The following is a 27,842-nucleotide window of genomic DNA, read 5'->3' as shown; positions in this document are numbered from 1 at the left end:
AGTGGCCACTTAAGGGCTTTGATTGGCCTGGGGCAGGTGGACCGTTTCTTGCCCCCGCTCCCCCCGACCTCCATAAAGTTGGCCGGAGATGGGTCAGGAAGGCCTCCCGCTCAATTTTACACCACACCCACGCCACCATTCGCTCGCTGGGGTGGCGGCAAATTCTGGCCATAGAGTACAAAAGCAAGCAGGTTATGGGGAACCTTTATAAAACACTGGTTTAGCCTTTACTGGAGTCTTGTTTCCAATTCCAGGCACTACACTTTAGGAAGGATCTGAGGGCTTTATTTAGAGAGGATTTACGAGAATGGTCCAGAGATAAGCGACTTCAGTTATGAGGATATATTGGAGAAGCTGGGGTTGTTCTTCTTACAGCAGGGAGGATTGAGAGGACATTTGATAGAGGTGTGCAAAATCATAAGTGGTCTAGTCAGAGCAGATAGTGAGAAATGGTTCTCATTGTGGAAGCAGGTCAAATTCAATCTGTCCAATTACCACCCCAACAGCCTAATTTCAATCACCAGCAAAGTGATGGTAGGTGTCGTTGACAGTGCTTTAAGTAGCATTTACCACCAGTAACTGCTCAGCCATGCTCAGTTTGGGTCTGCCAGGACCACTCGGCTCCACACCTCATTATAACCTTGGTCCAAACATGGAAAAAGGAGCTGAATTCCACAGGTGAGATTAGAGTGACTGCCCTCAACATCAAGGCAACATTTGACTGAATGTGTCATCGAGGATCCCTCGTAAAATTGAAGTCAGTGGGAATTGGGAAAACTCTCCACTGGCTGGAGTCATACCGAGCACAAAGGAAGATGATTGCGGTAATTTGAAGCCACTCATCTGAGCTCCCACGACATCGTTGCAGGTGTTTCTCAGGGCCGTGTTCTCAACCCAATCAAATTTAGCTGCTACATCAATGACCTCACAAGGTCAGAAGTTGGATGTTCACTGATGACTGCAGAGTGTTCAGTTTCATTTGTAACTCCTCAGATAATGACAAAAATCAGACTTGGGCTGATAAGTGGCAAGTAACATGCATGCCACACAAGGACCAGGTAATGGCTATCTTCAACAAGGGAGAGGCCAACCAACTCCACTTGAAACTCATCCCATCGCTGAATCCCCCTCCATCATCATCCTAGGAGTCAACGTTGACCAGAAACTTAACTGAACCAGCCACATAAATACTGTGGCTACAAGTGCAGGTCAGAAGCTGGGTATCCTACAGCAAGTAACTCATCTCCTTTCCACTATATAAAGACACAAGTCAGTGATGGAATATTCTCCACTTGCCTAGATGGGTGCAGCTCCAACAACATTCAAAAAGTTCGACTCCATCCAGGACAACACAGACCATTTGACTGACACCCCATCCACCACCTTAAACATTCAACCTCTCCACCACTGCTGCACTGTGGCTGCAGTGTGTGCCATCTATAAAATGCACTGCAGCAGCTTTCCAAGGCTTCTTCAACAGCACCTCCCTAACCGTCAACCTCTACCAGCTAGATAGACAAGGGCACCTTGTGGGAACACCACCACGTGCAAGTGCCCCTCCAAGTCACACACAATATCCTGATTTGAAAATATATCATTGTTTCTTCAACATCACTGGGCCAAATTCCTGAACTCTCTAACAGTAGTGTTTAGCAAGGCATTTATCCCATTAGTGGCTGCCTTGAACCTATAGCCAACGTGTACATAGAATGCACCATCATAGTCACTCCAGAAGAAAACATATATGCATGATAAAAATTAGACACCAACTATAATAATTCTAAATTATGCAACTTGTTGTAGATAATTCTGTAAATGGATTTTTGTGTTTTCATGCTGATAGAGGAATACTGCTGCAATCCAATGCAGCATCAAACATTTTGAAGTCAGGCTGATCATAGGCCAGATGCAGTGTAAAGCTTCCTCCACTTTGTTCCAATAGTGAATTTGCTGAACAGTCTCAGAAGATTGCCATGTACTAGGAAGCTGTGAATTCTGCATTTACCCATCCTTGTGACCTCTGAATGAGACTGCCAACATATTGCCCATTAATACCAAATAATGTGTAGTTTGGAGTACAGAACTTGGCCCTGAAGAACACATATGGCATGCAGACACTTTGACCTTATTGTCTAGCCTACATTCAAAGCCATCTTCAAAGAGAAAGGAAAATATGCTAACCTACAGCATCCCCAAATCTAAAACAGGTATTTTTTTTTTGGAATGGGAATAAAAATATTTTAAAATACACAAACGATGTATAGGAAAAGACCATCTATTCCATCAAGCTTTCCCCACAGTCGTGATGCCTGAATCATGTTTAGATATACCTGTCCAACGACCACATCATTTCCTGGGAGAGGCAAAAGAAACAGAAAAAAAACTAAGGCTAAAATTCCTCTTGACTCCTTGAGGTAATCAAAACTAGTCCAGGAGACTACTTTGACCATGGTTGTTTTACCTGATATTTCACCTACCTTTTGTAGGAACAGGTCCAGCTCTCTTTTGAAGGTACGCAGAGTCAGCATTCACCTTATGACCCAGCAACTTGCTCCATAGTTATATTATTCACTGGAAAAAGAATTGCCTAATATCTAACCTAGCCCTATCCTGACCTAACTTGTCTAATCCAATTTATCATATTGAAATAATTTAACAGGAACACAATCTAATCCTTTAACTAATTTGTACATTTTTATCAATTCACGCAAAATCTATGCATCTAGCTTTTTAAGCCTGAGTAACCAAGATTGTCCAACCAAGCTGGAATCTTTCTTGGAACTCTCCTCTGAAACTTTTCCAAAGCCTCTTATAATGTCCACTATTTCTTTATAATATAATTTAATACCCTGTTTGCTTGGCTATGGTTTCTCGGCATTGGTCATAAACCTTCAGAGAATTAGAAACTCTGATGCCAAGACCCTTTTCTCTCAGGCATTCTGTTCTACTTAAAGTGTAAGCATACTTTATATTGGTTCTGTCCAAATCATAATACTGTCTATCTAGGTTAATTATCATTTGCCAGAATTTGGCCCATTCCTCCACAGCATCTAAATCTGCTATTTAGGAAGCTGACTTGCCCAATCGACTTCTTAAAAATCTCAGTTAGAATTGTTAAATGCCTTACTTCTAGGTTTTCCTCTTTCTGAATTGATCATAACAGTGTCTATTATTTTATTCTCAATGTGAGCAATAAAAATCTGCAATAAGTTTTTAGTATTTAAAAATATACATTGAAGTTTGGTACAGGAAGCATTTAGTTCATTTTACAAATCATGTTTGAATCGGTAACACAAATAACTTTTTAATGTTTGCATATAATAAAACCAAACAAATAATTTCACATTGACAGTAATATAGAAATGTCAACCCTACGACTCAGGAATTGGGTGTTCAGCTGATGAGGGAGGAGACGTTTTCAGCAGGACTCTAAGCAGTATAATGGTTAAAAGTATGGTAAAGTGGATCCCCAAGTTGGTTACACAGAACTTGATTTATTTGACCTGGTTTTTCAGTGCTAGATTACAAGTATGAATGGCAGAGGATGAAAAATTACTAACATCGATTTATCACAACTTAAAACTAACAGAACAAATACAAAATAATCCAAAAAGAAATCTATACATTAAGTATATACAGCTCTGATAAATAGACCAATACTGCTTAGTCATCTGTTTTTCCTGCATTTGTCTACCAGTGCATTGAAAAATGGAAAACAACATGGAAAAGTAAAACATCTATAAACAAAAAGCTTCAATTAAAAAATTAATTCAAAATGTATCATCTGATGGACAGACATTTCTTTTTGCACAATATTCTCAGTAGTAATGTGGCTGGCTTCTTTCCAGGAGGGTCTTCATTTTCCAATTCCCATGTCACGACACATCTCTCTCCATCAAACTGGACTGATTGGACACCCTCATTTTCCCAACACAGCATCAATCATAGTCACAGTACCCTACTCCAATCAAGCTATCCATTGGCACTTGAAACATTAAAAATCTGACCTCACCAACTTTCAGAGATGGCCTTTTTTCATGGCTTTCTACTCATTTCATAAGAGCTGACATGGATTTTCAATGATGATAGTCCTTTGTATATGTCTAATAGTATCATAGGCCCCTTGCAACAAAAAATGTTAAATCAAGAGATTCTTGATAAGAAATATAAAGCTTTGAGGAGGTAAAGTAGAAGCCCTGGACTCCACAAACAGACCAGCTGTGTAGAGGGAAATATTGAGAGATTGCTGAGTAAAAACTATTTCCTCATTAGTTGAGAAGCAGGCAACAGAAGGTCATAAGAGCCTTCTAACCTTCAGCACTTCTCTCCAGCACAAGCACATAGCCAGCCCCAGAATGCACTGTGGTTATTGACACTCGAAAACAGACCTCCTTAGGTCATACGGCCAATGTTAGATATTTGACTCAAGCTGCATGAAATGCCATCATCTTAATGCTTCTTAGTTGAGGAAACTTTCTTCTTTCTTGCCGCCAGCATTTCATAAAAAGGGTCTCTGCTGATTGCAGCCCTGCAAGAAGCAAAGTGTGAACAGAGTTAAATAAAGATAATCTAAACAAAAAACCTCAAGACACCGAATATAACTGTGCAAAGCAGGTGTGGAAAGAGATACAATGATTTTTGTTGAGGTTCATCCCAAGCAGCTCTGTAACACAGGAGTCTGTGTTCTAGGGGCTGTTCCCAGGGTCTCACACCGCAACAAACATCAACTGCTGCTGGAGGACTATCAATTCGGTGAAAGACGCCCTTTGGTCTGCCCGAAACTTGCTGGTCTTCCAGCGCAAAGAGTTGTCCACGACCGAATGTTGCAGACTGGCACATTCCAAGGTCCAGGACTACGTGCTGAGGGACGCACGAAAGCTTGGGGCAGCCACAGCAAAGGCTCAATGGGGAAAGACCACTGTGTAAGGTCCCCCCACCAAGCTGAACTGAGGGGCTGGATCCATGGGAAACCCCTCAAACTGTATCGGGAAAATTTTGTGTGCTGTAAAATGTAAAAATGTATATGGCATGACAAATGAAATGGAAGGGTTGTGAGGCAACTCAGGATTGTATTGAAGGAAACTGATCACCTTTGCACTGTTAGTAATTTTTGACTTGGTGCTGTTTGAAACTGGTAATTTTTTTTTTTTTTTACAGATTTTTATGAATAAAGTATATTTTTGAAATTAAAAAAAACCAAATATAACTGTTACAGCTAAAAGCTAAACAATTCAATCCTCTAAAATAAAAGCAAAATACTGCAGATGCTGGAAATCTGAAATCAAAACAAAAAGTGCTGAAAATACTCAGCAAGTCTGGCAGCATCTGTGGAGAAAGAAGCAGAGTTACCTGAAACTGACAAAAGCTGATATGGATTTTCAGTGATGACAGTCCTTTGTATATGTCTGATAGTATCATAAGCCCCTTGCAACAAAAAATGTTAAATCAAGACATTCTTAATAAGAAATATAAAGCTTGAGGAGGTAAAGCAGAAGCTCTGGACTCCACAAACAGACCAGCGGTGTAGAGGGAAATATTGACAGAACTGTGCTTCTCTCTCCACAGATGCTGCCAAACCTGCTGAGTATTTCCAGCACTTTCTATTTCAATTCAATCCTCTCGCTTCATTCATCAACAATTACGACCATTGTTGGTTTAAGCAGTCATCACTTCATTGGTGCTGCCTGACATGATACTGTTGTCAGTGCTCCAATCAGTTTGGATGGGAAATAAAAGGATAATGGCACTGCAGAGCTAGGGGCAGATTAGGAACCTGGAGATACAGAGCAGAGATGTAATGTACTAACAGTATTATTTAGGAATGTAGATCTTAGTTGCCCTACATTCAAAACAAAATGTTAGAGCATATACAGAGTATGAGCTTACAAAAGGATTGTTCTGCTCGATTACTGTAACTTTGGTGGAAGAGCTATGGAAAGCCCAAAAAATTATGCAAAAAATGATTACATTTCTTTCCAATAAAGTTGTAATGAATTTAGGAGAGAACCCTCATGAAAAGTTGATTTCCACAGTCTACATTGAGCAATCAACTGCCTCCAAATACATGGAAATGGACAATGACTAGGCAGAAGAATAGTTACGTGCAATTGAGTCTATCATTGAACATGAAGCAGCGGCGATGACAACTACAGTGGCAACCTCAGTAACAGTTAGTCGTTGGAGCATTTATCACGAATACTCTCACTTTTATTAAACTTATGAAGAATGGGAACAAACAATTATTAGGAAAGGATTAAAAATACTCCAAGATCCTTAGTATTCTGTGTATACACAGGTCAGTGACATGTGTAGAGAAGCACAGAAGGAGCTAATTGCAACTCATCTCAGCAGCAGTTCTGAGCCATCACACAGCCCTGCATAAGCAGCTGCAGGCACCACTTTCCAAAATAGCGAGCCTGAAACTTGCAGATACATCAAGGCGGTCTCAGACAATGTTCTTTCTAAGCTGTGCAACCACTAAAAAATCTGGAAGTTCCCATGAAGGCCAAGCGCAAATCAGCTTCTTTAAGGTACCACACAAAAAATTTAAAAATTCCGCTGTTATGGAAGTGCTTCTGTTTTTTTAATATTTTTTGGGGACTCGTGTTTTAGAATTGTGGAGATGGATTCATTGGAGGACTGAAGTGATTCCATAGATGCTGGACTTAGTTTTTTTTTGAAAGAGTCACTGAAAGGACTACCGAAATGGCTTTCTCAATTGCTATGACATTTCTGGGGAGGGAGGATTTATCCCTGAGTGATGTGAAAAACTTAACCAAGGCTAGGCTAAAGGAATTGGCAGCAAAGTTGGAGTTAGAGTTAAAACTAGGAGAGAAGAAAGCAGAAGTAAGTAAAGTAATAGCACAGCATTTGAAAGTGGAAGAAGGAAAAAGCAATTCAGATGATAATTCTGTTGAATTAGCTAGATGAGTTACAGATGAAGCAGCTGGAACAGGAAGAAGAATTGGAAACGAAAAGCATGAACTTGAGCAGAAAAAGGAAATGAAAAAACTTGAACTACAATTTCAAAAGGAAAGAGAAAAGAAGCAGTAGAGAGAGCAAGAGGTAAAGAAGGGAGCAAGGAAGGTTGACAAATCTACCAGAATTCTTCGAGGATGTAACTAGTAGAGTTGATGAGGGGCAGCCAGTGGATGTGGTTTATTTGGACTTTCAGAAGGCTTTCGACAAAGTCCCACATAAGAGATTAGCATGTAACATTAAAGCACATGGGATTGGGGGTAGTGTATTGCGATGGAAAGAAAATTGGTTGGCAGACAGGAAACAAAGAGTAGGGATAAATGGGTCTTTTTCCGAATGGCAGGCAGTGACCAGTGGGGTACCGCAGGGATCGGTGCTAGGACCCCAGCTATTCACAATAAACATTAATGATTTAGATGAGGGAACTAAACGTAATATCGCCAAATTTGCAGATGACACAAAACTGGGTGGGAAGGTGAGTTGTGAGGAGGATGCAGAGGGGCTTCAGGGTGATTTGGACAAGTTGAGTGAGTGGGCTAATGCATGGCAGATGCGGTATAATGTGGATAAATGTGAGGTTATCCACTTTGGTAGCAAAAACAGGAAGGCAGATTATTATCTGAACAGCTATAAACTGAGAGAGGGGAATATGCAGCGAGACCTGGGTGTTCTCATATACCAGTCGCTGAAGGTAAGCATTCAGGTGCAACAGGTGGTAAAAAAGGCAAATGGTATGTTGGCCTTCATAGCAAGAGGATTCAAGTACAGGAGCAGGGATGTCTTGCTGCAATTATACAAGGCCCTGATGAGGCCACACCTAAAATATTGTGCGCGGTTTTGGTCTCCTTATCTGAGGAAGGATGTTCTTGCTATAGAGGGAGTGCAGTGAAGGTTTACCAGATTGATTCCTGGGATGGCAGGACTGATGTATGAGGAGAGATTGAGTCAGTTAGGATTATATTCACTGGAGTTCAGAAGAGTGAGGGGGGATCTCATAGAAACCTATAAAATTCTAACAGGACTGGACAGGGTAGATGCAGGAAGGATGTTCCCGATGGTGGGGGAGTCCAGAACCAGGGGTCATAGTCCAAGGATACGGGGTAAACCTTTCAGGATTGAGATCAGGAGAAATTTCTTCACCCAGAGAGTGGTGAGCCCGTGGAATTCGCTACCACAGAAAGCAGTTGAGGCCAAAACATTGTATGTTTTCAAGAAGGTGTTAGATATAGCTCTGGGGTCTAAAGGGATCAAAGGATATGGGGCGAAAGCCGGAACAGGCTACTGAGTTGGATGATCAGCCATGATCATAATGAATGGCGGAGCAAGCTCGAAGGACCGAATGGCCTACTCCTGCTCCTATTTTCTATGTTTCTATTATTTGAATTAAAAAAGCTAGAACTAAAAAAACAGGGTGGCCTTAACCTGGATGGAAATTCTGGTGAGGAAAGAACTAACTCCAACCCAGGACCCAGTGGAGAGCTGTTTAAATTTGTGAAAGCTCTCCCAAAGTTTGTGGAAAGGGACGTAGAGGCGTTTTTCATTTCTTTTGTAAAGATAGCTGAACAGATAAGGTGGTCGATAAAAAACGGGACACTGCTCATGCAAAGCAGGTTGATTGGCAGAGCTCATGAAGTTTATGCTATGCTTTCTGAGGAGGCTTCTGCAGATTACGAAATGACAAAAAAGACTATTCTAGCTGCTTATAAGTTAGTCCCTGAAGCTTATGGGCAGAAATTTCAGAACCTCCGGAAACAACCTGGGCAGACGTATAGAATTTGAGAGGGTAAAGCAAATTAACTTTGATCTTTGGATGCGGGTACTAAAGTTAGAGGCCACATATGAGATCCTTAGGGAAATAATTCTCCTGGAAGAATTTAAAGTCCACTCCCTCCGTTAGTAAGAACCCATAGAAAGAACCAGAAGGTTTCAACAGCCAGACAGGCAGCTGAGATTGCTGATGATTATGAGCTTGTTTACAAGCATAAACCCTTTGTCCATCACCCCCACAAACCTGAGAAGTATAGAAGGTGGGAGGGTGAAAGGAAGGCAAGTAACTGGGGACAAGAAGGGACAGCTGGGAACACCCCGGGATATCCTCCTTAAGGTCAGAAAGGACGATGCTGAGGGTGGACGTGAGGTGCAAAACGCTAAGTGTTTCCATTGCCACAAGATGGGACACCTTTATGCAGAATGCTGGAAGTTGTGGGGTAAACCCATGGGACTTATTGGGGTACATAAGGCCAATGCAAAGGGGCCCTGACCGGGAGTATGACAGAGCAAGCTGTAGTTCTGACTGCAGCTGTAAGGCCAAGTACAAAAACCGCTGTGAGTGTGGGGGACATGAACAAGATACCTGAGAATTATAGGGAATTCTTGTCAAAAGGAAAAGTAACTCCTTCTCCCTTAAGTGAGGCAGATAAACCTATAATTATACTTAGGGATACAGGAGCTACCCAAACTCCTTTGCTGGGGAAAGGCATAATTTTTCCACCAGAGAACATACTGAATGCCAAGGTTTTAGTGAATGGTATCAGCGGGGTGCACCTGGAATGTGACCTAATGCCTGGAACGTTAGCTGTAGGAGTTGTCCATAGTTTGCCTGTAGATGGAGTTGACCGACTCCTGGGGAATGATTTGGCTGGAGCGAAGGTAGTAGCTTCTCCAGTAGACACGGAAAGACAAGTGAAGTCAAGAGACAGAGCAGTTGCAGGAAAAGGTTTCAGGAATTTTTCCTTCATATACATATATAAATATCTGAAACTTTCTGTGAGGATTTGGATAATCCAAAGGAAATGTTCAGTAAGTCTTCTCTGAGCAGAGCTCAGCAAGCCGATCCATAGTTAAGCCAAGTGGCACAATTGGCTCTAACTGAAGCTGAAATAAAGGGAGTTCTGGAAGGCACTATGTTAAAAATGGGATTCTGATGAGGAAGTGGAGATCTCCTCACAGGCCTGCAGACCAAGAATGGACGGTGTTACCAGATAGTGGTACTGCCCAACTATCGCCAGGAAATATTAAGCATAGCCCATGAAATTCCTATGCTGGGACATGTGGGGATCTGGAAGGCCCAATCACGTTTAAGTCAACATTTTTACTGGCCAGGTCTTTTCCAAGGACGTGGTGCAGTTTTGTAAAATGTGCCATATGTGCCAGATTGTGGAAAAAGCACAACCTGCCATAAAACCGGAACCTCTAATTCCCATACCAATTTTTGGGGAACCATTTTGTAGGGTGTTGGTAGACTGTGTGGGACCTTCACCAGAAACAAAAGCAGGACATCAGTATATCACTATTATGGATATGGCTAGTCGGTTCCCAGAGGCCATTCTGTAGCGAACAACTTCTGCTAAGGTAGTGGTAGAAAAGTTAACTCAGTTCTTCACTAGATAGGATTACTGATTGAGATCCAGTCGGATCAAGGTTCAATTTTATGTCCAAATTTTTCCAGGAAGTTATGAGTAATCTGGCTATAACAGTTAAAGTCTTCAGCTTACCACGCACAGACACAAGGAGCTTTAGAACGTTACCATCAGACCCTCAAAACGATGATCCGGGCATTCGGTTATGAATATTCCCTTGATTGGGATAAAGGGCTGGAGTTTCCTTTGTTTGTCACTAGGGACTCACCTAATGAGTCTACCGGTTTTAGTACTTTTTAAATTGGTTTATTGACATGAGGTAAGAGGTCCTCTAAAACTAATGCAAGTTTTTAGAACAGAGGGATGAATCTTCCGTGTTAGCTTATGTATCCGTGTTCTGGGAGCAGCTCACAAGAACCTGCAAAGTGGCTAAGGAACAACTGAAAGTTTCCCAAACCACCACAAAGAAATGGGCAGGCAAGCATGCCAAGATCCGAACATTTCAATCAGGGGACAACCAGGTGAACCACTGAAAGCACAGTTCAGTGGACTATATAGAGTAGGCAAAAGGTTTAGCAAACTATTTGATGGACACCCCAGATCACCGGAAAAAGAATCAGCTGTGTCACATCAATATGCTGAAACAATATCACCACCATTGGTGGATAAGCAAGAACAGGTATGTCAGGTAGTAGGGGCAGTGAAGGATGAAAGGGATAGTGAGGATGAGGCAGAAGGAGGCGTAGACAATCCTCAAATTGAACCTCCTACTATCCGATTAGCTAATACTGAATTGTTAGGGAGATTAGACACTATGCTTTCATATTTAGATGCAGAACAAAGAGAAGACCTAACAAGGCTACTCACAGAATTTAAAGGAGTCTGTAGGGACAGGCCAGGATGTACAACCTTAGCCGTACATGATGTGAATGTAGGAGAATTCTCTGCTATAAATCAGCATCCTTATTGCTTAAGTCCAGAGAAACAGGCTCAAGTGAAAGCAGAAATCCAATACATGTTGGAAAATCGCCTAATTGAACCCAGTCAAAGCAGCTGGAGTTCCCCAGTCATGTTGGTGCCTAAACCAGATGGTTCAACTAGGTTTTGCACAGACTACAGAAAGGTTAATGCAGTAACAAAGGCAGACTCCTACCCAATTCCTCGCTTGGACGACTGGATTGACAGAGTGGGCAGTGCCACATTTCTTACCAAAATAGATTTGTTAAAGGGATCCTGGCAGGTTCCTTTAACACCCCAAGCTAAAGAAATATCGGCTTTTGTCACACCAGACGGTCTTTTCCAATGCGGAGTGAAGCCATTCGGGCTAAAAAAAATGCCCCAGCAACGTTTCAGAAACTAATGAACCAAATGGTAGCCAGCGTTCCTAACTGTGTGGTTTACCTTGATGATGTGCTGGAAGACTTGGAACAACTAAAATCACTGTTTAGAAAATTACAGTCAGCTGATTTGGTGATAAACCTTGCCAAAAGTGAATTTGCAAAAGAGCAGGTAACCTACCTCGGGCACACAGTAGGGCAAGGACAAGTGTTTTCATGAACATCAAAAGTACAAGCATTGATAGAGTTCCCTGTCTCGAAGACTAAATGAGAAATCATGAGGTTTTTGGGGATGTGTGGTTTTTACCGCAAGTTTGTACCAAATTATATAGTACTATAGCTGCTCTACCGACGAATTTGCTACAAAAAAGGCCAAGATAATGTGGTCAGGAGAGTGTTAAGCATCTCTTGAGAGGCTGAAAGGCATCCTGATCAATGAACCAGTGTTAGCTGGCCCAAATTTCACTGAGCCTTTCAAGGTAGCAATTAATGCGAGTAACATGCAGGTCGGAACAGTCCTGTTACAAGACAATGAATCGGCCAAAGAAAGGCAAGTGGGATACTTTTCCAAAAATCTAAGTCAACACCAAAAGAGATACTCAACAGTGGAAAAAGAAACCCTGGGCTTACTTCTATCTTTTAAGCACTCTGAAATCTATGTCCACCACAAATACGGAGAGACAATGGCACATACTAATCATAACTCCTTAGCCTTTGTGGAAAAATTCAAAAACCAGAATGCCAGACTTCTTCTTCCTCTTCTTTGGCCTCCTTATCTCGAGAGACAATGGGGAAGCGCCTGGAGGTGGTCAGTGGTGTGTGCAGCAGTGCCTGGAGTGGCTATAAAGGCCAATTCTAGAGTGACAGGCTCTTCCACAAGTGCTGCAGAACAATTTGTTTGTCGGGGCTGTTACACAGCTGGCTCTCCCCTTGCGCTTTTGTCTTTTTTCCTGCAAACTGCTAAGTCTCTTTGACTCACCACACTAAGACTGAGGCCATCTTAAAAGGAACTTGATTATACTGAAGTTTCAATACGGACATATGAATAGATGTCATAAGGTTATTAATTCTAATACCCTCATCTGTGGAGAGAAGTTCTTTGTGAATAGTTTTCAGACCAGAGACAAGAAGTGACTTCTGTAATTTAATAAAGTCCCCAGTCTTTTTGAGGCTGTAGGTGGCAGGACCGTATCTCCAACACAGAAGTCCTCGAAGCGGCCAACATCCCCAGCTTGTACACACTACTGAGTCAGCGGCGCTTGAGATGGCTTGGCCATGTGAGCCGCATGGAAGATGGCAGGATCCCCAAAAACACATTGTACAGCGAGCTCGCCACTGGCATCAGACCCACCGGCCGTCCATGTCTCCGCTATAAAGAAGTCTGCAAACGCGACATGAAATCCTGTGACATTGATCACAAGTCGTAGGAGTCAGTTGCCAGCGTTCGCCAGAGCTGGCGGGCAGCCATAAAGACAGGGCTAAAATGTGGCGAGTCGAAGAGACTTAGTAGTTGGCAGGAAAAAAGACAGAGGCGCAAGGGGAGAGCCAACTGTGCAACAGCTGCTTTAAGTGCTACGTATGTTAACTCACTGGGAGCTTTTTTGTAGTTCAACAGTGCAATGCGCTTAGCGGCTATGACAGGTTCCAGCTCTTCGTTATGAGATTGAAACCAGTCTGCATTTCTCTTCGCATTTTTGCCGTAGGTGGTCAAAGCTGACTCATAGATGGCGTCTCTGATGTGGGCCCACTTGGTCTCAGCATCCCCTGTGGGAGTGTTTTGAAGGGCTGTTACAAGTGAATTTAGAAATTTTTGTAACAGCTGTGGATGAGAAATTCTGCTCGTGTTGATGCGCGGGTGGCCCTTCTGCTTGGAATGATGCAACTTCTTTGGTCTGAGTCTAACCCTGCTGCACACCAGGGAGTGGTCGGTGTCGCAGTCCGCACTGTGGAAACTGCGTGTGATTTGAACACTGTTTAAGGAGGCTCGCCTTGTGACGATGAGGTCTAGCTGGTGCCAACGACGCGATCTTGGGTGCCTCCATGAAACCTGGTGACAGGGTTTAGTGTGAAAGAACGAGTTGGTGATGCAGAGGTTATGATAGGTACACAACTCAAGCAGTCTCTGCCCATTCTCATTCATCCTTCCAACGCCATAGCGCCCAAGGCAGGAGGGCCATGAGTCATGGTCGGCCCCAACCCTGGCATTAAAGTCCCCCAGCAGGAATAGGTGTTCGGTGTTGGGGATGCTGCTAATGATGTTATGGAGTTCCTCGTAGAACTGATCTTTAACTTCAGGTGAGGAGCAGAGTGTTGGAGCATAGATGCTGAGTAGGTGTACTGGACCAGAGGTGGTGAGCAGTCGGATGGACAGTATGCGTTCCGAGCCATTTGAGGGAGGCTCTATCATGCTGAGCAAGGAGTTTCTGATGGCAAAGCCCACTCCATGCAGTCTTGGTTCTTCAGGATCCCTGCCCTGCCAGAAGAAGGTGTAGTCTTGCTCTGCTAGAGATCCACTCGCGGGGAGGCGTGTCTCCTAAAGTGCTGCAATGTCCACATTGAGTCTACTGAGCTCGTTATTAATGATGGCGGTCTTCCGAGAATCGTTGATTTGTGTAAGGTCTTCCGACAGGCCAGGACACATCGTTCTGACGTTCCAGCTTGCAAAGCGAAGGGCTGGTACCTTCTTTCCTTTTCTCGTGTTGTTTGGTGCGGTGTTGCAGTCCACCATTCAGGCAATGACCCTGAGCTCCAAGCACCCATTGAAGCAGGTAGACTGTGGCGGGACTGAACCTTATTGACTGGGGGCTGCCCGGTTTGAGGCGGGCGGTAGCTGTCCAGTGAGGTGCGATGACCTCTCCCACCGACAAAGGCAACCCGTGGCGCCCAGTTTCTACGCCAATTTAGCTGGACTTATAACCCGTAACTGCTGCCTTCCGTGTTGTTTCAGTCGTTGTGAGGCAACTATGGAGTGACCTCTCCATGGCGCATGCCTGGGCGAATTTATGGAGGTTGAGAGTTGCCCAATCGTCAAAACCCCCCTCTCGGCCTTTCTGGTGGGGTCCAAAGGAGTGCAGAGCACGACGTATGGCACCGGTATGGCTGCAGGAACTGCCGGAAACATGCCAAAGGTGACACATGACCGCCTACGGGGTTCCGCTCCGGATTTTCAGTTAGGGTTTACTCCCTTAGCCTTGGTCTCTCCTGAGTCGCCCACAAGGCAGTGGGGTTGTTAGGGCCCCTACACAGGTGTAGGATGATGCCGGTGGGAGGAGGGGGTGCAAGGGGGAGGGGTGGAGGGAAGGGGGTGCGAGGGGGAGCTGGGGGAAGATGGTGCGAGGGGGGGGCTGGGACGGGGTTGTGAGGGGGTGAGCTGAGAGAGTGGAGCAGGGAAGGGAGGGGGGAAGGGGAAGGCGGTGGAAAAATTCAAAAACCAGAATGCCAGACTAATTCGATAGAGTTTACTATTACAGCCCTATCACTTAAAGATTATCCACATTGGGGGGAAAAACAATGTAACTGCTGATGCTTTGTCTGGAATTTAACTTTGCTTTGAGTTATCAGAGTACAAAGATGGTACAAAGCAGAACTGTATTAGTTACACGTAAAGCGTGAATGAGAATGAGTGTGTAAATGTGTTTTAATATTTTCTCATCCTGTTATTATTTCGCACTTTGTAATGAAATGCATTTAAAAATGGCATTTCATTTCTCTGAGGATGGAGGTGTTATGAAAGTGCTTCTATTTTTTAATATATTTTGAAGACTCGTGCTTTAGAATTGTGGAGATGCATTCATTGGAGGACTGAAGTGATTCCATAAATGTTGGACTTTGTTTTCTTTTAAGGGTCACTGGAAGGACTCTGTTTAAAAATATTTACTGGATGTCGCATGTCTTCAGTTAAGTAAACAGCAGGTGCCTTCTGACTATGGAAGTTGTTTACAAAAGAAGTGACATATCAAGATTTATGGTGATCAAGAGTGGATTTCATTTTTGAATACTGTTTTGAGTCATTTGGGTTTGCAGCCTGCTGAAAGAAACACCCAGCTCATCTTTTCTCCACCTCTCTGAGAAACTTTGAAAAAAATCTAGTGTGTGATAGCTGTAACACCTGATGCTGCATTTCTCCTGAGAAGCTTCTGGAAGACTGCCTCTCGACATCTCCTGAACGAATTGCTTCTGGAAAGATCCCAGTGACCCGTCCACGTGTACTCGGATGCCAGACTGTATGCCATCTGGAATATAACATATCTTATCCTTTTTCTTCAAGAATTAACAAGTACTTTGGCCAAAGCATCTTTATTTTTCCTTTAACCGTGTGTGTGTGTGTGTGTGTGTGTGTGTGTGTGTGTGTTGGGTATTTAGAAAGAAATGTACAAATTTACTGTCATATTTCAAATTGTGTTAAAGCTTTGCATCTTTATTGACTAAGTCTTGTTTTATGATAAATTAATACTTTTGTTGTTTATTAAAGAAACCTGGTTGGGGGATTTTATTCTGAAACTAAAATAGAGTATATAATTAGACACTTTGGTAACTGGGTACACATTTAAATATTTGTTGTGACCTGTGGAGAAGTGGAACTAGAGAAAGACAGTGCACTCCTCCCACCTCGGCTGTAACACTGCACGCTTACATGAATAGGCAGCACACGACAAAAAAAAAATTCGAGGGGACCTTGGTCCCAGATGCAAGTAGCAACACTTCTGTATCCCATCCAACTCAACAGTTGCATGAGAAAGGCATCCACCACCAAGATATAATACAACCAAAATAATTTTATTCAGTCCAAAAATATATGTTTGTGAAAATATGAAAGGTTGTGAAATATGAAAGGACTATCTATAGTATGAATGATACATATAAATATTTGCTCACTTGATGCACTTTATCCATTCATCTTTCTCCTCTGGGGTCGGTGCAGATATCCTGTAAACTGTATGACTTCCTTCTACCACTCGTCCATCAGCCTCAGTCTTACAGGCTTTGATAAACTGGTCTTTATTATCTGGAATATAGAGCTCAAAGCAATTCTGAAATTTAAAAAATAAGGATCATAAACCATTACTAAGGAAATGTAGAATTAACAAATCTGCTTGTAAAAGGTACTTTTGTACCATTTAGAAAGAATTCTTTATTATTTTCCATTGTCATGCTAGACCCCCGCCTGCCAAGAATGAGGCACATTAATTTTGTCATGAACATTGATTTTAAACTGTTGCCAGAGCGAGGAAATGACTTGTTAAACAGATCAGCCGTGGCTGGAAAAAAAATTTGCATATTAACAGACAGTGCTTGGAAGGACAAAAGACCATTCCCTGACACATTCAACCCACAATGGACTTTTGATCACCAGGTATTGTAAGTAAGAGGAGCATTAGAGAGACTGCTAAGGTGATACAATCCAGGACTGGTTAGACCAGCTGGTCACATGACTAATTGGCTGTTCCAGGGTCTTTTGAACTAGCCTGAGAGTTGAACTCAGAAAGACTGTTTGCTCCTGGACTGAGATCTCTCCTGTCTGCTCCCATCTCTTTCTCACAAGCCTCTGAATCCACTGAAGACACATAAACCCCAAGAGAGAAAAGTCTCTTACAGCGAACAAGGTTTAAGAATAATACTGATCTCCAACAAAAAGCAAGAACTACCTGCAATCAAGGACTCTACAGTGAGCTCGAAGAACCATAACAAAACCTCTTCAGATATTGCCTCAAACTTTTCCACTTTGTTTTTTTCTTCTGTTCTTTTCTGTCTCTATTTGCATGTGTGTATCGCATATGCATGCTAGCGTGGGCGCGTAATGTATCCGTAGGCATTAACCAAATTAGAGTTTAAGTCCAAATTTAATAAATTTCAACTTTTCTTCTTCAAACCTAAGAAAACCTGTTTGTGCTGGTTTCTTTGCCTTATAATTGGAAAGCAGTGAACAAGGGGGAGCTAAAAACACGGTGTGTTTAAAATTAAATCCGGTACAGTAAGACCAGGTGAAGGCTGAAAGGGAACCCTAGACCCCTTTCTCACCTGGTCGTAACATCCATCTGACCGAAGTAGGCTTTGAATTGTTTCAAGCAACTATAATTCAAACATATAATCATCATGATGAAGGTTGTATGCTGTTCTCTCCACAAATGCTGACTGATCTGCATTGCTTTTCCCCATTCTCTATTTTTGTTTCATATTTTACTTTTTAATCAATCAATAGTTTTATGTTTTTATTATGCATTTCTCAATATGGTAACAGAATTAAATCAGATGTCAACTGTCACTGAGATATTTTCACTGTTTTCCTCCCTCAACCTCTGCACTGAGCAACTTCACATCCTTAGTGATTTCAACATCCATCGAAAGTCATCATGCTCTCTCTCCTGAGTTCACAGCCCCATTATTTTCCCTTAATCTATCCCTCATTATAAACTCAATCGATATTCATGGACACCCCTCTGACCTTGCTGTCTCACATGGCATCACTATTCTCATAGTGTCAAGTGCAGATAAGGCCATCTCTGTTAAGTTCCTTGTAACGCACTCCACTCACAAGACCTTCCCCATCCCAACCCTACTTCCTTCTATTTCTGCCTCTGGAAAAACTGTCTCCCAATTCAATTACAACTGCACTTTCAAAATCTCAAATGTCTAGCCTTTGCCTGCAACCCACCCCCATTCACCACAATATTTCTGCAGCTACCAATGTGCTTAAACACACCCTCACATCCACCTTTGATGCCCCAGTCCCCATTAAAATCATTACTGTCTCTCACCCTTGTTACGAGAGTGCTTTTTTTTGTAAAATATGTTTTTAAGAACTTATAGTTGAGTTATGGACATCGATTCATCTGGAAGCTTGAAGAGATGCTGAACTTTGTGTTTTTTTTTAAAAGAAGTCACCAGAAGGCGTCCTGGACTTGACTTGTAAACAAGCCTTTACTTTCAGATAAAACACTAGGAGGAAGCTTGTTGTTTTGACTTGGAGAAGATGTTTACAGAGAAGTGATAGGTCAAGCTTTATAGGGGTCAGGAGGCTTGATTCTTGTGACATTGTTTTGGTTTCACTTTGTCATGCTGCCCTCCACCTGCCAAGAATGAGGCATATTAATTTTGTCATATGAACATTGATTTTAAACTGTTGCAGGAGTGAAGAAAGGACTTGTTTAAAAAACTCACCAGACACTGGGCTGGAAGGACATTTGCATACCAAGAGATGCTGCTTGTGGAGACAAAGGACAATTCCCTGCTCCAATTAACGCAAATGGATTTTGATCACCAGACACTGAAGGTGTAAGGAAGAGCATTCCAGAGACTGCTATGGTGATACAATCCACAAAGCCAGAACTGATTACACCAGCTGGTCACATGACTAACTGGCTGGTCCAAGGTTTTTTGAACCAGCCACAGGACAGTTTGAATTCAGAAGGCTGTTTGAACTGGAACCTGCAACAAGGAAGCCTCTCTCTTTCTGGCTTTCTCCCCAAGCCACTGGACCCACGGAAGACATGTAAACCTCAAGAGAGAAAAGACTCCGACATCGAAACAAGTTGAAGCGTGCATTGAGCCCCAACGAATTGCAAGTCTGACTGACAACCAAAGACTTCACAGCAAACTCAAAGGACAGTAAAACAGAAACCCATCTATTGCCTCAAACATTTCCCCTTTATTCTTTTCTGTCTCTACCTGCGTGTGTGTTTATCGCGTATGCATGCTAGCATGGTCACCTTGCATATTCCTAGTCAGTAACCGGATTCGACTTTAAAATTCATAAACTTCTACCTTTCTTGTTTAAAATCTAAGAAAACCTGTCTGAATTGATTTCTTTACCTTACAATTGGAAAGTGTTGAACAAGGATTCACTAAAGGGGAGCTAAAACAAGGTGTTTTTAAAAATTAAACCCTGTTACGGGTAAACCAGGCAAAGGGTGAGAGGGAACCCCTAGTCCCTTTTCACCTGGTCGTAACACGTTGGACAATGGGTTGGAGTGTGAACTGCTTGGAAGACAGTTGTTTCTTGCCTGCCAAGGAAACCCAGATCATCTTGTTCTCTCCCTTTGAAAGAGACCCTACATATCCAGTGTGTCAGTTTCCTCTTTCCTCCTGTAATTAAAGAAATCCTGTGTATCGAATGTGTGGGAACTGAAACCCCTGTTGCCGCATTTCTGCTGTAAAGCCTATCTGAAACCTCTGTTGCTGCATTTCTTTGAAAGCCTACCCAAACTGATCTTCAACATCGCCTGGAAAGAACTGTTCTCGGAAGATTCCAGTGACAGCTGTCAACATGCATTTGGCACGCCAAACTTAAAAAAAAGGACATCTTTCCATATCTTCTATTTCTTCAAGAATTAGCAAGTATTTAAGCCAAGTATTTTTTTGGTCCTTTTTTTTTGCAATAGAGCTCTGAAACGCAAATATCTTTATTTTTTCTGGTTAATTGGTGTGTGTGTGTGTGTGCGTGTGAGAGAGAGAGAGAGAGAGAGTGAGAGTGTGTGGGGCTAAGGAAAAAGGGAACCTTTATATTTCAATCTGTGTGTTTAAGTTTTGTTTTGTAATAAACTGATAATTTTGTTGCTTATTAAAGAAACCTGGTTAGTGTGTTTTATTCTGGCAAAAATAAAGTATATGATTGACCACATCCGGAAGTGTAAACATTTAAAACGGAGTGCAGATTGCAAGCTGAGTGTAGAGATTTGTGTAGAGTTTGGTGAGTGGGGATTTTAAGTGTTGTTACCTTTATAAAAGTCTTGTCTGCAATAACATTTAACTGGGATTTACCCTCTCAATAAAGTAGGGTTAAGAAAGTAAAGTAGGGTTAAGAAAGTAAACTAAATTTATTACAGTCTTAAGCAGAGATTAATAGGCTCTACTTCAGAGTAGCTGATTAGTTAAATAGCTGACCAGTCAAATCTGGTTGTTTCAGTTTCAGCTTCAAAAGGTATAAATACAAAGGTCTGGGTGCAACCTGCAAATGCTGGGCAGATTGCAAGCTGAGTGCAGAGCTTCGAGTTTGGTGAAGGGGAAGGAGGTGCTGCTTTTTTCAACTTTTTTAACCCTCCAGTATTTGGTTCTTGCTTCGGTGCAGTGGAAAGAGCTGGTTGCTCAGTAACTGGTAAGCTATTCTACTTATAATAAATAGTCTGTAAAGTTAATGTATGGCAGGGCAGCTCTGCTGTGTGGAATGTACAGTGCATGTGGGAAGTCATGGATGCACCATGTGCCCTAGATAAACACATCTGCAGGAAGTGTCACCAGCTGCAGATGCTTGAGCTCCGGATTTCAGAACTCGAGCGGTGGCTGCAGTTACTGTTGTGCATCCACAAGGCGGAGGATTACATGGATAGCATGTTTAGGAAGATGGTCATACCACAGGTTAGGAGCATGCAGGTAGATAAGGAATGGGTGACTGCCAGGCAGTCTAAAAGAACCAGGCAGGTAGTGCAGGAGTCCCCTGATGTAAGAGCAGGGAGGTTATGATGGAGCTGTATAAAATGCTAATTAGGCCACAGCTGGAGTACTGTGTACAGTTCTGGTCACCGCACAATAGGAAGGATGTGATTGCACTGGAGAGGGTGCACAGAGATTCACGAGGATGTTGCCTGGGCTGGAGCATTTCAGCTATGAAGAGAGACTGGATAGGCTAGGGTTGTTTTCCTTAGAGCAGAGAAGGCTGAGGAGGGACCTGACTGAGGTATACATAATTATGAGGGGCATTGATAGGATAGATAGGAAGAAACTTTTTCCCTTAGTGGAGGGATCAATAACCAGTGGGCACAGATTTAAGGTAAGGGGCAGGAGTTTTAGAGGGGATTTGAGCAAAACATTTATCACCCAGAGGGTAGTTGGAATCCGGAACACACTACCTGAAGGGGTGGTAAAGGCAGGAACCCTCACAACATTTAAGAAGTATTTAGATGAGCACTTGACATGCCATAGCATACAAGGCTGTGGGCCAAGTGCTGGAAAACGGGATTAGAATACATAGGTGCTTGATGGCCACACAGACACGATGGGCCAAAGGGCCTATTTCTGTGCTGTATAACTCTATGATCCCACTCACTAATCAGTTTTCCATTTTGAATACTGGTGAGAGTGATGGTTCCTCAGAGAAGTGCAGTCAGAGCCAAGTCCATGGCACCACAGGTGGCTCAGCTGCACAGAAGGGGAGGAAGAAGAGTGGAACAGCAGTAGTGATAGCGGACTCGTTGGTTAAGGGGACAGGCATTTCTGTGGCAGTAAACGTGACTCCAGGATGGTGTGTTGCCTCCCTGGTGCCAGGGTCAAGGATGTCACGGAGGGGCTGCAGGACATTCTTCTGAGGGATGGTGAACAGCCAGAGGTCGTGGTCCACATTGGTACCAATTACATTGGTGAGAAGGGGGATGAGGTCCTGAAAGCAGATTTTAGGGAGCTAGGAAGGAGATTAAAAAGCAGGACCTCAAAAGCAGTAATCTCAGGATTACTCCCAGTCCCATGTGCAAGTTAGCATAGGAATAGGAGAACTGAGCGATTGAGCACGTGGCTGGAGAACTGGTGTAGCAGGGAGGGCATCAGATTTCTGAGACATTGGGACAGGTTCTGGGGCAGGTGGGAGCTGTACAAGATGGATGGGTTGCATCTTAGCAGGATGGGGATGAATATCCTTGCAGGGAGATTTGATAGTGCTGTTGGGACGGGTTTAAACTAAATTGTCAGGGGGATGCGAACCTGAGAGGGAGCTCAGGACGGAGGGAAGCAAAACTGCTAACTTGTCAGGGGTGTGGGAACCATGAGCAAGTATCAGAGAGGACTGCCAAGGTGCACAGAATACTGGGGGCACTAGAGGAGGGAATAGTAAGTTATTAGGTGGGGTCAGAGTAAGGGAGAAAGTAATAAAGTCTGAATCAGGGTTAATGTGCATGCATGTGAATGCACAGGATATAGGTAATAAGACTGCTGAGGTACAGGCACAGATTGCCATGTTGAAATATGAGGTTGTGGCTATAACAGAGACCTGGCTCAAAGAAAGGCAGGACTGGGTGTTAAATATTCCTGGATACAAGGTGTTCAAGTAAAGATAGGAAAGGGACAAAAGGGGGAGGGGTGAAGTATTGATTAAGGAGAGCATTGCAGCGCTGGAGAAAAAGCATGTCCCAGCGGGGTCGAGGACAGAATCTATTTGGCTAGAACTAAAGAACAAAAAAGGTGCAGTGACATTGCTCGGTGTTGTCCATAGGCCACCAGCTAGAGGGAAGGACGTGGAGGAACAAATTTGCAAGGAATTTATAGAGAGGTGCAAAAATTATAGGGTAGTTATAATGGGGGACTTTAATTATCCAAACATAGACTGGGATAATAGTACTGTAAAGGGCAGTGAAGGGCAAAAGTTCCCAGAGCGTGTTCAGGAAAATTTCCTACAACAGTACGTTTCTAGTCCAACAAGAAAGGAGGCACCGCTAGACCTGGTTCTTGGGAATGAGGTGGGCCAAGTGGATCAAGTATCAGTAGGAGAGAATCTAGGGGATAGTGATTATTGTATCATAAGGTTTAGGCAGACTATGGAAAAGGACAAAGAGCAATCCAAGGTAAGGATTATTAACTGGGGGAAGGCCAACTTCAATGGGTTAAGAATGGAGCTGAGGCGAATAAATTGAAGTCAAAAGCTGGCAGAAAACCGGTAGATGAACAATGGACTACCTTCACAGAAGAGACAGTTCAGGCATAGTCAAGGTATGTTCCCTTGAAGGAGAAAGGTTGGGCAAACAAATCCAGAGCTCCCTGAATGACAAAAGAGGTGGAGATTAAGATAAAGAAGAAAAAGTGTGCTTATGACAGATGCCAGGTAGAAAATACTATTGAGAACCAGGCTGAGTATAGAAGGTCCAGAGTGGAAGTGAAAATGCAAATAAGAGAAGCAAAGAGAGACTGGCAGCTAGCATTAAAGGAAATCCCAAAGTTTTCTATAGGCATATAAATAGTAAAAGGGTGGTAAAGGGAGGAGTGGGGCCAATTAGGGACCAGGAAGGGGATTTACACATGGAGGCAGAGGGCATAGCTGAGGTATTAAATTAATACTTTGCATCTGTCTTTACCAAGGAAGAAGATGCAATGGTGAAAGAGGAGGTAAGTCAGACACTAGAGGGGTTTAAAATTGATAAAGATATTAGATAGGCTGTCTGCACTTAAAAACGGTAAAGCACCGGGAGCAGATGAGATGCATCCAACAATACTGAGGGAAATGAGGGTGAAAATCTCAGATGCACTAGCCATACTTTTTCAGTCTTCCTTGGACTTGGGGTGGTACCAGAGGACTGGAGAACTGCAAACATTACACCCTTGTTCAAAAAAGAGTGTAAAGATAAGTTCAGCAACTACAGGCCAGTCAGTTTAACTTCGGTGGTGGGAAAACGTCCAGTAAAAATAATTTGGGTCAAATTAATAGTCACATGGACAAACACGGGCTAATTAAGGAAAGCCAGCATGGATTTCTTAAGGGAAAATCAAGTTTAACTAACTTGCTGGAGTTTTTGGAGGAGGTAACCGAGATGTTTGATGAGGACAATGCAGTTGATGTGGTGTACTTGAACTTTCAAAAGTGCCACACGACAGACCTGTGAGCAAACTTATAGCTCATGGAATAAAAGAGACGGGAGCAACATGGATATGAAATTGGCTGAGTGACAGGAAACAAACAGTAGTGGTTAATGGATGTTTTTCTGGCTGGAGGAAGGTTTGTAGTGGAGTTCCCCAGGGATCAGTGTTGAGACCCTTGCTTTTCCTGATATATATATTAATGACTTAGAGCTTGGTGTACAGGGCAAAATTTCAAAGTTTGCAGATAATCAGAAACTTGGAAAAATTGTGAACGGTGAGGAGGACAGTGTAGAACTTCAAAAAATACATAGACAAGTTGGTGGAATGGGCAGAGAGGTGGCAGATGAAGGTCAATGCAGAGGAATATGAAGTAATTCATTTTGGTAGGAACAACATGGAGAAACAATATAAAATAAAGGGTACAATTCTAAAGGGGGTGCAGGAGTAGAGGGACATAGTATATATGTGCTTAAGTCATTGAAGGTGGCACGACAGGTTGAGAGAGCGGTTAATAAAGCATACAGTATCATGGCCTTTATTAATAGGGGCATAAAGTACAAGAGTAAGGAAGTTATGTTGAACTTGTATAAGACACTAGTTTGGCCTCAGCTGGAGTATTGCGTCCAGTTCTGGGCACCGCATTTTAGGAAAGACGGGAGGGCATTGGAGACAGTACAGAAAAGATTCACGAGAATGGTTCCAGGGATGAGGAATTTCAGTTATGAAGATAGATTGGAGAAGTTAGGACTGTTTTCCTTGTTGAAGAGAAGGCTGCGAGGTGATATGATAGAGGTATTCAAAGTCATGAGGGGTCTTGACAGTGTAGATAGAGAAATTGTTCCCACTTGTGAAAGGATTGAGAACAAGAGGGCACAGATTTAAAGTATTTGGTAAGAGAAGCAAAAGTGACACGAGGAAAAAATTTTTCAAGCAGTGTGTGGTTCAGGTCTGGATTGTGCTGCCCGAGAACGTGGAGGAGGCAGGTTCAATTGAAGGATTCAAAAGAGAATTAGACAGTTATATGAAAAGGAAGAATGTGCAGGGTTACGGACAAAAGGCGGGAGAATGGAGCTGAGGGAATTGCTCCTTCAGAGAGCCAGTGCGGACACGATGGGCCGAATGGCCTCCTTCTGCACTGTAACGATTCTGTGTTGTGACCTTTGGAGAAGCGTGACTAGAATAAACAGCATACTCCTCCCGCCTTGGTCATAACAGCCTAGTCGCTCCCCCGGTATGACCCTCATATTTGCTCCCTTAAGTACAAGGACACAGACTTAAACATAGCCATTCATTGCCAAATCTGGCTGGACCACATAAAGCACTATTGGGTCCTGCTCTCCTCTGCCAAAACTGCTCATTGTTCTATGATCATCCTGATATACAAAGATAACCCCTGGTTTCTTTTCTCTACTGCAAACCATCTTCTTAAATCCCTCTCCCTTGCCTCCCCCATCCTCATTTTCAACAGGTAAGAGGAGCTCATGGACATCTTTGTCAGTAAGACTGAGATAATCTGTTCAGCTACCTCTGCCACTACCTACCTTTCCCCAGCCCAACACGCCAAACTTTTTCTCAGGTTTCCCCCTTCCCTCAGCCTGAACTTGCATCTTTCTCTAGTTTCCCTCCTATCTCTCTTCATGCCCTCTCTGAGCTCATCTTGTACACAAGGCCTACTCCATCAACCTTATTCCCAATAAACTGCTGACCACTCAGCTTTTCCTGGCCCCCATGTTAGGTGTTAACAGATCTTTGTCCTCAAGTACTGTCCCCTCCCCTTCAAATCGGTCTTCAATATCCCTCTCCTCAAAAAAAAACTCTTGACTCCTCTGTCCTTGCAAACTGCTGCCCTATCTCTCCCTCTCTTTTATTTATTTATTTTATTTATTTATTCACGTTTCAGCACTGAAACAGGCCCTTTGGCCCACCGAGTCTGTGCCGACCATCAACCACCCATTTATATTAATCCTACACTAATCCCAAATCCCTACCACATCCCCACCTGTCCCTATATTCCCCTACCACCTACCTATAATAGGGGCAATTTATAATGGCCAATTTACCTATCAACCTGCAAGTCTTTTGGCTGTGGGAGGAAACCGGAGCACCCGGCGAAAACCCACGCAGACACAGGGAGAACTTGCAAACTCCACACAGGCAGTACCCAGAATTGAACCTGGGTCGCTGGAGCTGTGAGGCTGCGGTGCTAACCACTGCGCCTCTCCAAAGTCCTTGAACGTCCTGTTTCCCCTCATATCCCTGCCCATTTTTCTCAGAACTCCACGTTTGAATCCCTCCATTCAGGTTCCCCCCACCCCTGGCCCCACCACAGTACTCGAACAACTCTTATCAAAGTCACAAATTACATCATATGTTTGTGTGACCATGGTAAATTATCAGTCTGTCTTTCTTGACCTATCTGCAGCTTTTGACACAGTTGACCACACCATCCACCTCCAATGCCTCCCCTCCATTGTACAGCTGTGTGGGACTACAATAGTCTGTTTCTATTCTAATCTATCCAGTTGTAGCCAGAGCATCATATGCAATGACCTCTCTTGCCACTCCCTTATCTTTACCTCTGAGGTTTCCCCATGGTTCTGACTTTGGCCCCCTCCTACGTCTTATCTACATACTGCCCCTTGGCGCCATAATCCAAAATTCAAATAGTCAAATTCAAATCAAGCATGATCTGCCTTTTACAAATCCATGCTGGCTATCTTTAATTAACTCAAGCCTCTCCAAGTGTCTGTTGATTTTTTCCCCTGGTTATTGTTTCTAAAACCTTACCCACCACTGATGTTAAACTAACTGGCCTGTAGTTGCTCGGGCCATCCTTATACACTTTCTTGAATAAGGGTGTCACATTTGCCACTTTCCAATCCTCTGGCAACTCCCTGGTATCCAGGAACTTCCGTTTCCACATGCATGCTGACGACACCCAGTTCTACGTCTCCATCACCTCTCTCGACCTCTCCACTGTCTCCGAATTGTCAGACTGCTTGTCCAACATCCAGTACAGGATGAGCAGAAATTTCCTCCTTTTAAATACTGGGAAGTTCAAAGCTATTGTCTTTGGTCGTTGTCCTTGTTCTCTAGCCACCGGCTCCATACTTCTCCCTGGCAACTGTCTGAGGCTGAATGCAGCTGTGGTGCTGTACTTGACCCCGAGATAAGCTTCCAACCAGATATCTGCATCATCACTATGGCCACCTTTTTCAACCTCCTTAACATGGCTATGCTTAGGGTAAATATGTCACTTGTCCAGATGGCGAGCATCCCAGGTTTCTAAAATAAGTGGGAATGGAAATAATGGAAGGGCTTGCCATAATCTTCCAATCTTCCCTGGATACTGGGGAGTTGCCAGAGGATTGGAAAGTGGCAAATGTGACACCCTTATTCAAGAAAGGGCATAAGGACGGCCCGAGCAACTACAGGCCAATTAGTTTAACATCAGTGGTGGTTAAGGTTTTAGAAACAATAACCAGGGGAAAAAATCAACAGACACTTGGAGAGGTTTGAGTTAATTAAAGACAGCCAGCATGGATTTGTAAAAGGCAGATCAGGCTTGACTTGAATTTTTTATTTTTATTTTATTTTATTTAGAGATACAGCACTG

General features: G+C 43.1%; 1 protein-coding gene across 4 annotated transcripts in view; it reads right to left on the bottom strand.

The window, feature by feature from the left end:
• Nucleotides 1-3,278: 3,278 nt before the first annotated feature.
• Nucleotides 3,279-27,842, bottom strand: part of cyth1b (cytohesin 1b) — a 295,924-nt gene continuing 271,360 nt past the window's right edge. For all 4 annotated transcript variants that reach the window (XM_068058351.1, XM_068058349.1, XM_068058350.1 and 1 more), the window contains exons 12-13: nt 16,550-16,704; nt 3,279-4,528 (exon numbers count right to left, since the gene is read on the bottom strand). In XM_068058351.1, the coding sequence (XP_067914452.1) occupies nt 4,450-4,528; nt 16,550-16,704 (234 nt within the window). In that variant the 3' untranslated portion in view covers nt 3,279-4,449. The remainder of the gene's footprint in view (nt 4,529-16,549; nt 16,705-27,842) is intronic.

Source organism: Heterodontus francisci, chromosome 26 (assembly GCF_036365525.1).
Source record: "Heterodontus francisci isolate sHetFra1 chromosome 26, sHetFra1.hap1, whole genome shotgun sequence".
NCBI classification, from domain to species: domain Eukaryota; kingdom Metazoa; phylum Chordata; class Chondrichthyes; order Heterodontiformes; family Heterodontidae; genus Heterodontus; species Heterodontus francisci.
The sequence above is the reverse complement of the archived record's forward strand: the minus strand, read 5'-3'. Positions and strand labels throughout refer to the sequence as shown.